A 17,737-nucleotide genomic window follows, 5' to 3' on the forward strand; every position below is an offset into this window, starting at 1 on the left:
CCCGGAGAGATGGCCTCTCCCAACCTGCCCGACAGCCTGCACACATATTGTTTCTCTTCCATTTTCTCCCCCAGAGGTCGGTCTGCCCACGTCCCTCTTCCACCCCCTCCTCGACTCGAGGAGAAAAAAATACAGAGGCTTGGCTTCTGAGTGACTGCTGGCTTTCCTCTTCCTCTTCCTCTTCATCCCCTCCCCGCCCCCACCTGCCTTCGGGAGCCCAGCTGTCCTCTCCCTTCTCCTCCAGCCTGTGAAAAGGCGAGGGCCTGCCGGGTATTTTTCTGCAACAGCAGTGAAGTCTTCTATGCGAGGAAATAAAGGCAGGGGAGGACAGGTGGACAGGCCAAGGGAAAGAAAGGCCACTCACGGGCGACCTGGGCTGGGGCCGGAGCTTCCGCGGGCTGGGGTGACTTCCAGAGAGGAACTCACCTTCAGTAACAGGGCACCGCCCCGGCCCACGGGGCCATCCTGCTTGCTGTCCACCCTCCTCTTACAAATCCCCGGAGACCCCTCAGTGCGGCCACGGTAATGATGTTGATATGGAAGCCGGAGCGCAGGAAACGAGTCAAGGGCACTGAGAAGATCCCGTGAATGTCAGTCTGTCGAACTGCCACAACCCCCTTGCACTGTCACTTGCGGGATCAAGAGCGATCTGTCCTGCTCACCACTGCGAGTGTGTGGTCAGACCCCGGGCGTGTTACCTGTCCCTCGGACTTGTATTTTCTCACTCCACCTGTGCAACGCTCATCCGTTCCCCGCGCCGGCCTGGCGCTCTGCCGTTCGTCCCCCGCCATCTCCTCTGGTCTTCGCTCCTGTCCCTCCTCCCACCACCACTTCGTCTCTGACTGGCCCATCCTGCTTCTAGTCCTGGAGCCCGACTAGCCAGGTGGTGCATCTGAGAGACAGGGAGACAGGGAAGGGAGGGGAGCAGGCTCTGCCGGTCCCCTCCAGCCTCCGAAGCGGCTTTTGGTGACGGATTCTGCATTCAGCTTAGCGAGGCAGACATCCCCTCACACTGAAGCCAGATCACGGGTCTCAGAGCAGACGGGACCCCCACCCCACAGGAGACGAACATCACATGAAGCCCCGTGCGTGTGCCGTGGGCTTACACCAGGCCTTCCTCAGAGGGAGCCCACTGCAAAGCCTCGCCCACTGCCCCGCTGGAAAGGGCCCCCGGCAGACCCCCACCGGACAGTCAGCGTTCTCAGCGACACGGGGACTAGGAGGTGGAGGTAGAAGATGGGGCCAGAGAGGGAAGCTTTCAGGGACACCGGAAAGAAAGGCCACTTTGAAGTAACTATTACGTGGCACGTGGCGCGAGCCCAGCAGAACGGAGGGCACCTTTATTAAGTAGGTGTTAATAAGCGTTAGCTCTGTTCCGCCTTCAGCAGGCTTCAGAAGGAGTGAGAAAAGCAAAGCCCCTCCCGCCGCTCCTCCCACCTTCCCTCTGCGCAGAAAAGCAACCCAAACCAAGTGCACCCGTGGGTGCAGGAGGGAAGCAGGCGGGTCTGCGGCGCGATCCACAGGAGCCGGTGACAGGGACTCACCACGGGGGGGGGGGGGGGGGGGGGTTCAGACAAGTGAACGGAGCCGGAGGGAGCTGCCGCCACCAGCCCCGGTTTCTGCAACTGCTGGCTCAGCGGGGAAGGGCAAGTTTCAGACCTGTCTCCGGCCCCTGCCAGGGGCCCAGTTCCTGGTCTGAAATTGCCCTGGCTTCCTGGGACGCAGCGTAGGCTGGGTACCTCGAGACCAGCCTGGCCCCCGGGCAGAAGGAGAGGCTGAAGCAGTGTCTGGGGTGGTGGACAGGATGGGCAGGGAAACTGTCCCACTGAAAGTCGTCCCTGTCGGGAGTCCCAGGTCTCATCCGGGGAGAGGAGCACGCTGACTTGTAAGAGGGCTGATCTGTACCCCTTTTCACAAGAACGGTGTGTGGCCACTAATTAAAGGTGGTGGAGAAACCGCAGTTCAGAGCACAGACCGCCCTGACCGGTGTGGGTCAGCTGGTTGGAGCATCGGCACACGGGAAGGTCGCAGGTTCGAATTACGGTCAGGGCACATGCCTGTGCTGTGGATCCCGTCCCTAGTCTAGTCAGAGCGCCTGGACGAGGCCACCGGTTGATCTTGCTGTCTCGCATCCACGCCCTTCTCCCTCCCTTCCCCTGTCTCTAAAGTCAATTTTTAAAAAAATGTTTTTAAAGAGCATGGACTATGGCTGGCTATACCGGGCTGAGTCTGGGCTCCTCTGCTCGTTCACGGTCCATCGTGGTCAGGCCTTTTCTGAAGCTCCGTGTCCACAAGGGAAATTAGAGGAGGACCTACCGTCACAGTGGAGTCGCCCCGGGGCCCCACTGGTTGTTTACGGCTGCTCTGATTGGTTGATGCCCCTTCTGATGGGTTGATGCCCCTTCTGATTGGCTGTTGCCGGAGCCCCACCAGTTAGTAAATACCTCGGCTCCTGGACATCACTCCTCCCTTTCTCATATGGTGATTGTCAGGAACGAATGAAATAATTTAAGGAAAACACTTATCTTGGTGCCTGGTGAATGCCCAGCTGGCTGTCGGTGTTGCTATGGATGGAATCACGCCCTGGACAGTATAGTCCCACCACGTGTCTGGACGCCAGGCCGGGAACCCCGGGCCAGTGGCACGGACGGCGGCCCACCCCCTCGGAGTGGGTTTCCCTGCTGTTTCCGGCACGGGGGCCTGTGTCACCGCAGCCCCCGGGGGGGTTCCGTGTTCTTGTCGGCCACGGTAATGATCACATTGCATTGCCATGAGATTTCCTTGTGTTTCCGTCTCCCCCACGAGACTGAGGCCAGTTCCTCAAGGACAGGGCCTAGGTCACATCTCAGGTTTGGCGTGTGGACGTGTCTCTGAGCAGTGACCACTTGCCCACCGTGGAACGGGAAGCCCTGACGGTGGTGACGAGGCTGTACCTGGCCCGGATTAGACCGGGACCGGAACAGTTCCTCTGCCTCTGTGCGAACAGTGCCTGCTTGTGTAACTGAGTGTCCGGTTCCAGCTGAGTGCTACACAGGTCCCAACCCAGTCGTCGCCACGGTTCCGTCAGCTGCAGGGACTCATGGTCCCCACCTTACAGATGGAGAAACTGCAGCCCGGAGACGTTCAATGGCCTCCTACCGCTAGAAAGCAAAGCAAAGGAGCGGGGCTTGCACCCAGGCAGCCTGGCTCTGGAGTCCAGCTCTTCATTAACCTTTGCACTCAAACCTTGACCTCTCTAGGCAGAGTTTCCTCCATCATAAGTCAGGAACGATCATCACGTCCAGCATAGGGCTGTTCTGAGGGTCAACTAAGGTCACACGTGAGGGGTGCAGTGCGGTCTGCGCACCAGGAACGTTCAGCACGAGTTTGTTCCACTTGCGGTTTTGCCCTCGGGCCCAAAGTTCCTCTCGCCTCATCCCCTCTCGGTCCTTCCTCTTCTCGGCAGCTCTCACACCGCCTTTAGAACCAAAGTTTGTGAGCCTCCTCTCTCCTCCGCGTGGGAAGTAGAAAAGAAGCATGATTTCCTCGCGATGGATTTGCATTCCAGTAAATGTCTTGTTCTCCGCGGCTGTCTGTGACGAGGTGACCAGCAGAGGGGCTGATTTATTATTTTAGCAATTTAAACAGGACTTCGGCAGAAAGGACCCCTGTGATCACACGGCGCTGGGACTACACTAATGAGAAGATTAAAAGAAAGTTCAGCGCGCACAGTCCCAGATCGTCACAAATGTACCCAAGGGTTATTAACAACCACAATTACCTGGAACTGTATTATCTGCCTGGTTGGTTACTCCAAAGTCAATTTGTATTGAAGAGATGAGCTCTGAGGAGTTAATAAGTTATTCCAAAGTGGCTGGCGGGGCCCCTGCTCGGCTGGGGAAATGTGAGGGTGCGCCTGAGGCTCCACGAGGACTTCGTGCTCATTCTCACACAGCCGCGGAAGGAAGCTCTGAGTCTCCCTGGGAGAAGTGGCCTCTGCACGGCGCCCCGGGCCCCCTGCCCTCGCGTGTTCTCTTGGCTGGGACCACCCGCCACCATGGGGCCCAGACGCGTGCGTCCCAGACCAGTCTTTGGGAAACCCCAGGGTTCTTCCGCAGGAGCCGTGTCCGCGTCAGGGATCCCTCCCTCCAGGGGACAGAGCTCTGGGCTTTGAGGACCTGACAGCTCCTGTCCCTTCCCAACCTCGCCCTTGAACGTCCTCCGCGGCCCGCTTGGTGGGTTTGCAGGGCGGTACCCGGCGTGGCCCCGGTGACGCACGGGTCCCAGAGGCCATCTCAGCCCTGTCTCTCTTGCAGATCCCGACAGCCCCATGCTGTGTGCCGCGGGCCGGTGCTGACCCCGGGGCCCTGCGGAGAGGATGGGGGCGGACAGGGAAACGGGGGTCCTGAGGACCGTGCTCCTCGGCGTCAACCTGATCCTGCTGGGCTCCATGCTCAAGCCCTCGGAGTGTCGGCTGGAGGTGCCCGCGGAGAGGGGCCGGAGGCCCGCGGAGGAGGAGCAGGGAGGCGTGGCCGGCTACAACGCCTCCGACGACGCAGAGCCGCCCGTGGCCTTCAACCAGGTGTACAACGGCAACGTGCCCCTGGACAGCCTCTGCTCCTCGGGGCTGGAGGCCTCCGCCGAGAGGGAGGTGAGTGCGGACGACGAGGCACCGGCCCAGCGCCCGGGCCGGACCTCCGACCAGGAGAGCCAGGTCACCTTCACCCACAAGATCCAACTCCCCAAACAGGCCTGCCCGTGCGCCGGCTCGGCCCAGGTGCTGCAGGAGCTGCTCGGCCGCATCGAGATGCTGGAGAGGGAGGTGTCGGTGCTGCGGGACCAGTGCGGCAGCTGCTGCCAAGACGGCGCCGCCACAGGTAGGGCCGGGGCCTGGCCTGCAGGGGCCTTGGGTGGGGAAGGGGCGGGGACAGGCACCCCAGTCTGCAGCTCTCTGTTGCACCGCCTCCAAGATCGAAAGGTGGTCCTTCCCCACAGGTTCAGCACCCGCATTCTCATGGCCACTCCCTTGGCCAGTTTGAAACACGTCAGCCTGGTGGTGGGGCTTGAGTCAGGTAACGGCGCCCAGGTCCCACACAGCCGCCTCGATGGCGAGCGGGGAATTTGGTGTCTGTCTGCTCTCGTCCCGGGTTTTCACAGGCTGTTGCGTTGGATGTATCCGTGGTAACCCGAGGGACTGGCGGCTGCAGGCGCCGGGCTCACTCAGTCGCAGCTTCTCTCCCATCTGAGTAAAGGATGGGCACCCAGGTCTCTGCGGACCGGTCCCCGTTGTCCCCAGCAAGATGGAAGTTCTGGCCCCCGACCCTCCACCAGCGCACACGCGTGCACACACCCGGTCACACACACGCACACACACTTCACACAGCTTATCCCACCGGCCCCTGAATGTCCAGGGAGGTTCCTCTAGCCACCCCAGCCCCCTGATGAGTGCTGTCTGTGTGACTCTGATAGGGGTCGTTACGTTTTCAGAGCCAGACTTCCTGAGTTCTAATCCTGACTCTGCTACTCTTACTGGCTTAGTCCTGAAGCAGGTTGCGTTGGCCAGTGCCTTTCCTTCCCCACCGACAAACAGCGACAGGAATGGCCAGGAGTCACTGAACATAACAGCATCTACTCAGGTGGAAGCCTGGCGTCCAGGGCGCCCCATACAAGCACTAGCCGTCACTGGCAGGCCCGCCCCCCAGTACACAGGAGCTGTGTCTGCACCCTCGGGTGCACACTGTCCCTCACCTGGAAGGGACCCAGAGTCAGGCCGTGCGCTCCTTAGGAAGGGGAGTCGTACTGTCTCGGGTTCAGCTTTCCCTGCTAATGTCTCCAGGCTCTCGCGGGGTGAGAGCAGGAGGCGGCCCGGACAGCCCCCGTGTCCAGCGGGCTAGCAGACACGTTTATCCCGAGACGCACGCAGATGAGGGGCGGTCTTTGAGTAATGACGTGCGTGGTGGGTTTTCTCACCTCCGCCCCTCTTCCCAACCAAAACTGTATGTGGTCTGCAGACGGGAAGAGAGTCCAGTCTCCAGCTGGGGAGGACGTCAGGTCAGTTCTCCCACGGAGCCAGCCAGGGATGCGGGGAAATCACGTGTGTCCGTGAACATGGGCGCTCTGCTGCCCGGGGAGCGGGGCAGCTTCGTAGGTGGCTTCTTCCCAGCCTCCCCCCAGGCTCCCTGGCAGACACGGAAAAGCCTACGACCAAGAGCCACATTCAGCCATGTCAGTGTCGCATCCTTTCGGGCCGTGGGGGCTGATTGAAGTGACAAGATTAAACAGGATATAGCTTACTGCACTTCACATCCCCAAGGCCGAGTGCAGAGGAGGATGTCGAGCAGGTGCCGGGTTTGTGTTTGCTTAATAAGTTTGTTTGATTCATGTGAGCCAGATAAATTAGCTGCTGTAGTTACGGCGTGGCGAGGGCCGGGACAGAGATAAGCACGGAATCCTAAAGAGATCACAGCGAGTGGCGACTAAATGAGACCGAGGCTGTGGGAGCGTCTGAGGTGACCCTGGAGCTGAGTCGTGATGAATGAGCAGAGGGAGTCGGATGGCAGGAAGGAGAGGCACGGGGCGGGGCTACGGCACGTACGACCTTGCCCTACATAGCGGGCTCAGTGCCCAGGCTACACCACCTCGGGCCCCCTTCCGTCCCCACCGCACCTGGGCGCCTTTGTCAGGGGCCGTCCTCAGGCTGTGGGACCCCTCTCAGCCCGCCCAGAGAGACAGAGGAAGAGCCTGAGCATGCACCCTCCCCCCCAGGGATGGCCTTTTACTCTCAGTGAGGCATCACCTGCACCGTGACCAGGGTACCCTGCCAGACTGAATGCAAGGGACTGCACGCGGGGGACTGTGCCTGACAACGCCTCTGGCTTGGGCTCCTCCCCTCCCCAAACAGCCGCTCTCCCCACCGTTTTTTCCTGGGAGCACTTTCTGATGAGTCACTTTCACGTGATCCCCAGCTAAGGCCTCCTCCTCGGGAACCCAGGCTGGGGCACACCGAAGGTGAGCTCCCAGCGTGTGAAGGCCCCGAGCTCACACATCCTCGCCCCCGCACTGTGCTCAGCACAGGCAACCCAGGTTGGGGGAAGTAGTTATGAAGCTGATTATACAGGCTGAGATTAACTCTCAGCAGCCTCAGTCTGACCGGGCAGTGAGAGGGGGTCTCTGTCCACCCCTCCCCATGCACCGTTTTCAGGGGGTGCCTCTGCTGCCCTCTGACCTTCCCCTTGACCCTTGCAGGACAACTGGACTACGTCCCTCAGTGCAGCGGCCACGGCAACTTTAGCCTGGAGTCCTGCGGCTGCGTCTGCCACGAGGGCTGGTTCGGCAAGAACTGCTCGGAGCCCTACTGCCCGCTGGGCTGCTCGGGCCGGGGCGCGTGCGTGGACGGCCAGTGTGTCTGCGACAGCGAGTACGGCGGCGACGACTGCTCCGAGCTCCGGTGCCCCGCGGACTGCAGCTCGCGGGGCCTCTGCGTGGACGGGCAGTGCGTGTGCGAGGAGCCCTACGCCGGCGAGGACTGCAGCGCGCTCAGGTGCCCCGGGGACTGCTCGGGGAAGGGCGCCTGCGCCAACGGGACCTGCTGGTGCCAGGAGGGCTACGTCGGGGAGGACTGCGGCCAGCGGCGGTGCCCGAGCGCCTGCAGCGGGCGAGGGCGGTGCCAGGAGGGCCTCTGCTTCTGCGACGAGGGCTACCAGGGCCCGGACTGCTCGGCAGGTAGGAGGGGCTCCCGGGCGTTGGGCGCGGGTGGCCCAGCGCACTAACGGGAGAGGGCAGAGGCGCGGCAGGGAAGGCGGGTTTGGGGCAAACACGGTTCCCTACCGGGCCATGTTCATTTGCTTTCCGAGCGAGCTGGCTTCTTCAGCCCGTCGCCATTGATGGGGCAGACTTAAAGGGGGAGGGCAGAAAAGGTCAGGTTTTCGCTGCAAGTTGCATCTGACCCCTGAGACTGAAGGCCATGGCCTCAGTGACCCCATTCCTCTGTCCCTGAGGTGGAGGAAAGTGGGGAGACAGGCCGTGGGACCTCCTTGGGCAGGGCCGCTCTAACGCAGTGGGTGTCCGCAAGCGCCCTCCCCGGCGCCAGAACACCACGTTCTGCCGCGTATCCCGGGCTCGTGTGCTTACCCCGCACCCACAGTGTCGGCCCGAACTTTCAGGAAAAGAATCTTTTGCTTTCATTGTTTAATCCAATTGTTTATATTTAGATACTTGGTTTCTGTATTATAAAGGAATTCTAGCCTTTATTTTTGCACATATTATGGTACAAGAAATCTTATATAACAAATAAGAACAAAACATAAAAACAGATACAAGGTATTTCAGGTACTGCCCATGTATAACGTGCATCCTTATTTTCCCCTCAAAGATTTGGGTGAAAAGGTGCACACTGTATGAGGCAAAGTACTGACCGTGCCTTGCCTCTCCCCGTGTCCCGCGACAAGCCCTTCTGAGCGCTGCCGCCTGAGATGCCGGTGAGTCGGCCATAGCCAGACTAGCCAGGCAGGCGCGTACCCGTCACCAGGTGTTGCTGGTTGATGAAACGGTCTAGCGCCCCCATGGGGAAAAGTATGTGTGTAGGTGAGGAGTTACGTGCAGACAGGAGTAAAGTACTAAGGTCTGCCAGCAACCCCTGGCATCCTGACAGTCAGTGCGGAGTGTCAGAAGGCTGCGACTCCCTTTGTCCAGATGACACGCAGCAGGTGGGGGCCACCCCCATGTGTGATCCACACCATGGGCACCAATACAAAGGTGGTATCCCAAAACGAAGATCTAATGCAGAAGATCCATGGCAACAACAGCTGTGGGTGGGGGGGGGGGAATCACAAGTAAACAACTAATAATGCACTGCTTAGGGAAAACATAGTTCCACGTCCCTTCATGTTTCTCCATATTCAGTGATCTTACTGAACCTCCTAATTTTGCTTTCTGAATGGAAATATCTTTATAAAAGTGTACTTAGATGTCACACCAACTCTTCTTAATGAAGAAGTTCGGCCTCCGAGTTTCAGAATCTGAAGTCACCAGGCAGTGGCTGGGGGAGGGGGCCGATATCCACCCATGGGGCAAGGCACCCAAGGGTGCTGAGGGTCTGCTGGGGCCACTGTGCCCGTGGCCCTTGTGTCGTGCACGTGCTTCGGAAGGAGTGCTCGCGGTTGGGCTGTCCGTACCTGCCATGATCTTGACCCTGCTTTTCTCCAGGGGCGGGTCCCTTTGCAGACAGAGCCTCAAGTCTGGCCCAGGGCCCAAACTGAACTGGAGACAGCCCCTCCTGGCCATCCGGGGAAGACTCGGCGGCTGTCGGCATAGTGGTCGCTGACCCGGGCGGAGGCCAAGCCAGGAGCACACGCCGCCGCCAACAGGTCCCCTCCGGGCTGTGGGAGGCACACTTCCGGAGGCCCGGATAAATGACAGGCTCCAAAGCATGTGAGGAAGGACAGTTACCTCATCTCCATCTGTTTCTATGGCAACCTTGGAGCCACCAGGCGCTGCGGGAGGCACCGTTCTTATGCCTTTTAAACCGAACGCCACGGGTGTCTGCCCACAGCCATCTAGGCCGTTACCTAAACCGCTCCTCAGCTTGATCTTCGTGAAGAGGCTGTGGGAGAGGGCTATGTGTCCACGGCTGGACGCCCCCGGCCAGGTGCACACACGCCCGTGTCCCTGCTGCCCTCGCCGGTGGGAGGGAGGAAGGTGAAACCATGGGGGGCCACAGCATGGGCTTGCTCCCAGTTGTTCCTTCCTCTTGCCAAGGGCGTGGACCGTAGCCGCCCATCGTGTGGGTGTCATCCTGCGGCCCCCGGGCTGCAGGAGGGTGATGCCATGTAGTGCTCAGGAGGCCACCGTGCGGGACTCCTAGCCCCGGCCTCCGCTCGTAGCGGGCCACGGGACGGCATCTCAGCCTTTTCCCCTCTTTTCTCTGGCTGCGTGAAGGTAAAGTCGTGAATAGGAGCGCTTAGAACAGGCCTTAGCGGCGGCTCTGGACTTCTCATTTCACAGATGTAAAAAGCAGCCGTCCGGAGAGACAGAGATTTTTCCAGAGCCAGGCAGCTAATTAGTGGTGCAGCGAGAAAGAGGACGCTGGTCGCCCACCACCTTCCAGCATTCTTTGATCCTCTCCGGGATGCTAAGTAGAGCAGAATTGTTTAAAAATGTTTGAAAAGCCACATACACAAAGAAATCATCTTTTGATATGAAAGCCAGGCTGTGTCCAATGATGAAAAGAGCTAGATGTGGGAGGCGGAAGACAAACCCACTAAACAGATTGTCCACACCTGCCTGCCCCGTGAAGCAGGTTCCCGTGGGAGCTGGTCAGTGTGCTGACCAAGACTCCCCATGAGTCCAGGGGGTACAAGAGCCAGCAGAGCATGGTCCCCTGCCCCCTGGATGCTGTCAGACCTGTGGGGAGCCGTCACCAGCAGCCTCTGCCAGCCAGCACGGCCACCAGCACAACCATCGGCACCTGATGGTTGTCACTCACTCCTTAGAGCGAGACACTTCCCGGGACTCATTCTAAGGCTCCCCCACCTGGGTGTGAAATCGATGCAAACCCACCAAGCAGCCAGCGTGGCACGTTTGCTCCTCACGCCACGGGTTATTCCTTTCTAACTGCCCACTCTCCCCCAGATTTCTAAGTGGGAACCTCAGACTGTCTTGCACGCCCTTCTTCCCCCCTGCAAATTCAGAGCACAAGGCACACGGCTCCCTCACAGCTTGCTTTCTAGTTCAGTACCGTTGCATTTCAGGGGAATTGCTGACACCCCGTGTACACAGCTGCTGCTAAGCCACCGGGCGGGTGGGGGCGGCCCCGGGCAGCCCCCTCCATCGAGACACCGCTCTCAGGAGCTCTTCACCGGCACTGCTTCCTCGGCAGAGGTGAAGGCCGTGAGTACCGGCAGCCTCAGGTCTCAAGATTCAACTTTGCCGGGTGAAGCTGTCAAAGACAAAAAAAAAATCCATCTGCCTCTCGTTTTTACTTTAAAATCCTCCTCTTGGGCCATCCTCTATTGGCATTATTAGCTTTGTTTTCTGGAAGGAGGAACTGGAAGGGGGTACTGACCTGTCCCAAAGGCCCCAAGAGCTGTTGCAGCCTTGACATTTGGAACAGCCATTCCTGTCACCGTGACGGGAGAAGCCTCGCCGAGGAAGCCTGGAACCCTTGTGCTGAGTCACAGGAGACCAGCACGAGAGAAGCTGTTCAAGAAGACGTTTCTCAGCACTGCGATGCACACCGGGCTGGAGCTTGCCTCCTGGAGGACAGTCCGGAGCGTCCTCTCACCTGGTGTCCTTTGGCGGGCTGCGCCGAAGGGAAGGACCACACCCACCACATCGACGGACGGGAGGGCACAGAGCGCTGGGTGCAGACGCAATGGACTTGAGAATCGGTTCTCCCAGGACCCAGCTCCCTGACTCTGGGCAGGTCCCTTAACCCGGCTCTCGGTGTCTCAGTCTGTAGAGCTGGGATCCTTATAGCTGCCCCATCGGCTTTGCAGCGCTGCTATAAAGGATTTTTAAAAATAATTCTGGCTGTAATGTGCATCTGAACGTATTTTAGCGACTGGGAAATGCTATGCAAATGTAAGGGGCGTTGTTTACTGGCTGAGAGGTTCTCCAGGGGCGTCCAGCCTTCTGGCGTCTCTGGGCCACACCAGAAGGAGCGTTGTCTTAGGCCACACATTAAACACACTGCGACGCGTCATCACCAAAAATCTCATCACGTTTTAAGTAAATGCACGGTTTTGTGTGGGGCCGCATTCACAGCCACCCTGGGCCGCATGCCGCCCGCGGGCCGAGGGTTGGACACCCCCGTTCTGCCGGCTCAAACGCTCGCTCCTGCGTTTCCAGAGAGTTTTGCTTCTCACCCATGAAACCAGGGCCGTCGTGGTCCCCACCCCGCAGTGCTGGGGGAGGGTGGGGCGAGACCATCCACGCAGAGGGTTCAGCGCGGTGCCGGGCGCCGAGTAAGGGCCGCCTGTGACCGTGCGAACTGCTCTCACGGTTCTGCAGCTCAGCTCAGCTCCCCTCGGCCCCGGAGTGGCCCTGCAGGGACCACACCGAGTGTCCCCCCGCCCCCCCCCCCCCAGTGCAGCTCAGACACAGATAACGTCAGAATTAGGAATGATGTGTGCTCCTACATTACCATCGCAGAGTTTAATTATTTAAATTCAATTTACGTTTCCTTAGCCTTATACATGTAAACAATAAATGTTTAATGTTTTGTTTTGGTCAGCATCTGCCATCTCCGGAAGCTCTGCTGTCTAGACTGTTTTCCACAATGAGCACCTTGGGGCAAAGAAATGGAAGCCAGTGCTCAGTGTTGCAAACACGTGGTCTTAATTTCCTCCCCCAGAGTCCGGGCCCCTCCTGACTGCCGCTGCCGAGGACCTGGGGGTGCACGTGTGAGCCCCACGGAGGGCCAGGCACTCTCAGAGAGTGGGCCCGTGGCCAGCAGCTGGCTCCGTCCCACGCGCTTGTAAAAATTAAAAGAGAAAATTCTCAGAGGAGAAATTCAAAACCAGTGGCAACTCTTAAACTAGCTGAAGCCTCCCCCTGCATATAAATTTATAAGTTAATTATGACTATTTAAATATCGGCCCGATCTCTGATTCCATCTGTGGGCAGATCCAATTACAAATGCCCGGGACTTAGCCTCCTAATTGGTCTTAAAGGTTCAATGATTTGATACCACACTCTTGGCTGGATCTTCCCTTCCCAAGAGGACCATACATGAAAGACCACTTCACTGAGGTCTAATCTTTGGTGATTCTTTAAATAGCAGTTGAACAAGAAAGAAAAGCAATACCATCAAGAATGCTTCTTTATCATCATCCCCAAGATCAAGGCTAATTAAAACCAGTTTCATACAAGTTACACTTCTTTCAAAACTCAAAGTCTCTTTTTAACAGAGAAAAGGATCCAACAAGGCAGTATTGAATGGCTTTAGCAGTCCGTGATGTCCAGGGCTTATTGTTTTGGTGTCTTATATTCTGCAAGATAACTGGAAATAGGCCTTTATTTCCTCCTGCAAAATCAAATATTGTCTTCCAGGGTTTCTGGTGACAGTTTATTAAACTACCAAAAATTCTGGCCACTGGTATGCTATTAAGTATCTAATAACTAGCTCTCTGAAGGAAAAAACTAAAAAGCCTTGCTTTGCAGCACTCGCCAGTTTCCATGGTGTAAACACTCCCCCCAGGCCAGTTTCAAACGGCCAACGTGGCGTCACTACATGCGGGGTGGGCAGGGGCCCTGTGCAGAGGGACACACCTAGTCAGTGATCCTACCGGGGAGACACAGCGCATGTGGGTTACTTCAAGGCCACCGAAAATAGTAAAATGTAGTGAAATAATATGAAAGTGATGAGTTTTGAGTATTTATGGATATGTTTTTAGTATAATTTACTTAATTCGAAGTTTACCTGTCACCCGTATTTTGCCATGTATAATACACAGTTTTTGCCTAAATTTTCGAGGCAAAAATAAGGATGGGTAGTACACGGGTAGTACTAATTCTGTGTCTAGATAAATGTTTTTAATTTTCTTATTTTTTGCTTATGGATTAAAAGTGTTGTCTCTAGAAAGCATAACGATATCCGAATGTTTAAACTAAATGCTAAAATTCCTTTGTAATACAAAATACAAGTATCTAAATAACAATAAATAATTGAATTGAAAAATCAAAGTGAGAGATTTTTCTCCTGAAAGCTTGGGCCAAAGACACGGGCGCACAATATACTCGGCAACGTGCAGTAACCTGCCGCAATGGCCGTGTTTAACCACCGTCTTGCAAAATTGCAAGCATTTGACATTCAGCTTCCGAGAGTCCGTAGGAGCCGGGTCCAGCACACTACTCACTCGGGGTCCCCTAGAGACGGGAGAACCGAGCACAGAAAGACAGGAAGCAGCCCCCAAGGGCCTTAGGAATCGCCTGAGCCATGGGGCCGGGCAGAACGTCCGGACAGGGCGCGTGGGGCGAGCAGGGAGGCAGCGGGGGGAGGCAGCGGGGCGAGCCTCGGGCGGGGAAGGCAGTCCTCTGAGCTCATGCTGTCTGTGTGTTGCCTCCCGGCAGCTGCCCCTCCAGAGGACCTGCGAGTGGCTGGTATCAGCGACAGGTCCATTGCGCTGGCGTGGGACGGGCCGATGGCAGTGACGGAATATGTGATCTCTTACCAGCCGACGGCCCCGGCGGGCCTCCAGCTCCAGCAGCGGGTGCCCGGGGAGTGGCGTGGCGTCACCATCACCGAGCTGGAGCCAGGTCTCACCTACAACATCAGCGTCCACGCTGTCATTAGCAACATCCTCAGCCTCCCCATCACGGCCAAGGTGGCCACCCGTACGTACCATCTCCCCGCCCTGCTTCATTGTTCTGTCCTCCTCCTACATGAGACCATGAGCATTCGTGAGAGTGTGCAGTGTCTTTTCTTAGCTCCTTGGGGACGCCTGCAATCGTCACCGCTCTGGGGGGGGGGGGACAGGCTCCTGATGTGACCCACTTAGGAAAGGGCACGTCGTCAGAAAGGCACTTCTGATTCAGAGAGTCCCCACACCCAGGCAGCTCTGTCCATTACAGAGCCAAAGGACTCCAAGTCCTTCACTTGTTGAGTCCTGACCTGTTCTAAGGCAGGGTCTGGATGGAAGACAAGGAGAGATGAGAATTACAAAGACTGATTCCTGTTAGAGACCCCAAACCAGGGGACCTGAAGGGGGACACGTGATAAGCACGTTCTGCATGGCATGTTATAGATGGCCTTGTAAGGGGGAAGGATCTTTCTTATTTAAAGCCATAACTGGCAATGCCCACTTCTCTCAGAGTTGGCATGATTTGTTCAGCAAAATAGCCCGCTAGCCCATTGTGATGATAAAACTGGGGTTCTAGGACACGGTTTAGGAAAATTCAGTGGGGAGAAAACAGAGCAAGACTGGGTCAGAGACAGAGAGAGGGAGCAAGTAAACTGCTCTCCGCAAGAAATGGGCATTTTTCTTTTTTATTTCTAACAAGAAAAATCTCCTATAGGTGTGCATCTATATTGCATAGGTTTATTTAAGCACAGAAAGATTGTAAATGATTGCATGCCAACTATAAACATTGACTGTTTTAGGGAGTAGACTGGGAAGGAGCCAGGAAGCCACTGTTATTTTTTTCTTTATGCGCCTCTGGATTCTTCGATCATTTTTTCCAACACCATGGCTACTCTCAGACACCTGCTGGGCAACCTGCAGTTCGGTTCAGCTCTGGCGTAGCAGCAGGTCCCACGCATTCAGGCCTCAGTCTCCGAGACCTGCCCCCGCCCCCACTCCGGGTGCCGGTCCCACGTCCCAGGCTCTCACCGGTACTCCTGACCCACTGGCTACAAACTCAAGGGGTTCCCACAGCCCCTTCTTAGATTGGATGATTCATTAGAACAGCCCATAGAGCTCAGGAAAGAGCTTTACTGACCAGCTTATTACAAAGGACACAGCTCAGGGTGAAGCCGGATGAAGAGACGTGTAGGGCAAGGTACGTGGGGGGAGGAGCGTGAAGCTCCCCCCCTCCTCTGGCCATGCCGCCTCCCCGCACCTCCCTGTGTCACCCAGCCTGGAAGCTCTCTGAACCCCATTGTTCGGGGCTCCTGATGGGGGGCCGACTGTGGAGGCACGAATGGTTTGGGCATGGAGGTTGGGAGGTGGAGCTGAAGATGCCAAGCCTCTAACCATGCCTGGATTTTTCTAGAGACCAGCTATCTAGGAGCCCCAGCTACCAGGTGTCTTATAATCAATCATACAGAAGACACTCCCGCCAGTCCAGGGTTCCGAGGGTCCTAGGAGCAGTGTGCCAGGAACCTGCGGCCAAGGCCAAATGTGCACTTTATGACGCCACAGAGGTGGTAGCAGTAGTAGAGAACCAGGGCAAGGGGTGACCGTGACCCAGAGGCCCCCGGGTCGGAAAATCTTATCATTAAATATGAGATAGGAAGCTGGAGCCTGATGTGTGTCATTCTCCAATGACAAGATGGTATTTGGGTGACAAATACCGAGAGAATTCAGGAAAAGGGGAGGTCACTGTAGAAAGAATTGACCAGAAGCTCTCCCGGAGTACACAAGGACAAGGACTGAGCTTTGAAGGGTGCCAGGATAGAGACAGGCAGCGGGGACAGAACTTAAGAAGTCACCCTGTCCCTTGCTTTTCCGGTGATAATGCGTCCTGGGGTCATACCGGACTCTTCCTGTGAATGCCGACTTTGTTTGTATGTCTGTGATTAGCTCTGTTTATATTTGACCTTTTTTTTCTTTAACTCCTCTGGTGCCTGAGACCTGGTTTTAAATACCTGCTCTGGTTATGGAGAGGCAGGTCACCATCTGCCACTGTCCCCTCCCCCCCTTGCTCTGGGATGAGTCACCGCAGCGAGGGCCTGGCCCGACTCCCAAGCGTCTCGTCCCTGACCCTCGTGCCCCCTCCGTGACGAGGTTTTCCGTCTCCTGTGGCATTTCTTATGCCAAGTCGGGGCATCCCCTCAGGCACACTCCCAGGTGACAAGGACAAAATCATGTCAACTCACCTGGCACACCTTCAGGTGGGCTCAGAACCAGCCCCGCCTTCCCACCCAGAAGCAGGAGAGGGCTTCCACACAGGAAGGAGGAGAGTCTGTTTGCTCCCCTGCAGGAACATCCTGACAGAGGCGAAGCCACGGTGGGAAGCAGGCGCCTTGCAGGACTAAGAAAAGCCACGCCGGCAGACATCAGGGCGACCTCGCGTCCACCTCACTGACCCTGCCCGTGCCTGTGCGAGCATGTGCGCGTGCGCAGAGGGGGAGGAGGAGGAGGAGAGGAAGGAAATGAGAGCAGGGAGGCAAAGGCGAGAGAGGGAGGGAAGGGAGAAATCATGGAAGAACCTCTGGAGAGAAGGAGACGGTCAAATAACAGCCCAGACCCCAGGATCTGCCCCGGCCTTGGCGTGTGGCCGTGCTTTGCTTGTGGGCGTGACGTGGCAATTTCAGGCCGTCCTACATGTGGCAGTTTGGGCGAACGAAACGCTCTCGCCGTCCATCAGAGGGCCGAGGCAAGCACCCCCACCTTCGTTCTGAAGTGGGCGGGTCCCACTCCTCCAGCCAGCTCTGCGCCTCCCTCTTCCTGGGCGTGGAGAGGGGACGCTGACCTTGGCCATCCTGTCACCTCTCGGGAGTCTGTACGGCCTCCGAAGATAGCACTCAGGTTCCCAGAAGAAGGTATTATGTTAGATGCCGAGATCTACCACCTTAGGAAGGAGAGGAAGGCTTGACTTTCGTACTTTCATGATAAGGTGTTGTGGAATAGAAAACATAAGTGCTGATGAGATCGGGCTGCCTTGGCTCATGGATTCCTCCAAGACCTGGCACCAGGCCACAAGGGAGCAGGCCGCCCCCGCCCCTGGGAACCACCGTGTGGAGCAGATGCATCGCCCACCGCACTCACGGCATGGGGGGCACACCCGGTCGGAGCCCCGGTGACACTCTCCGTACACCCGCCATGACCTGGCCACCCCCACTGCTGTGTTCCAGATCTCTCCACTCCGCGGGGGCTGCAGTTCAAGACCATCACGGAGACCACCGTGGAGGTGCAGTGGGACCCCTTCTCCTTCTCCTTCGATGGCTGGGAGATCAGCTTCATTCCAAAGGTAACCCCGCCTGTCGGACCACTAAACCAGCAGCCTTCTGGGGCACGTTCACCCCCTCCGTGGAGCGAGGAGCGGGGAGGAGGGCACTACCCAGTGCCTCCCTCCACCCCTGAGGACACAGCGGGGC

General features: G+C 57.4%; 1 protein-coding gene across 1 annotated transcript in view; it reads left to right on the forward strand.

Annotated features, from left to right (window-relative positions):
* The first annotated feature begins 4,357 nt into the window (after positions 1-4,357).
* Positions 4,358-17,737, forward strand: part of TNR (tenascin R) — a 62,542-nt gene continuing 49,162 nt past the window's right edge. Inside the window, exons 1-4 of the mRNA XM_028530776.2 lie at positions 4,358-4,856; positions 7,225-7,701; positions 14,050-14,313; positions 17,495-17,610. Coding sequence (XP_028386577.1) covers positions 4,358-4,856; positions 7,225-7,701; positions 14,050-14,313; positions 17,495-17,610 — 1,356 coding nt within the window. The remainder of the gene's footprint in view (positions 4,857-7,224; positions 7,702-14,049; positions 14,314-17,494; positions 17,611-17,737) is intronic.

Source organism: Phyllostomus discolor, chromosome 14 (assembly GCF_004126475.2).
Source record: "Phyllostomus discolor isolate MPI-MPIP mPhyDis1 chromosome 14, mPhyDis1.pri.v3, whole genome shotgun sequence".
Classification (NCBI taxonomy): domain Eukaryota; kingdom Metazoa; phylum Chordata; class Mammalia; order Chiroptera; family Phyllostomidae; genus Phyllostomus; species Phyllostomus discolor.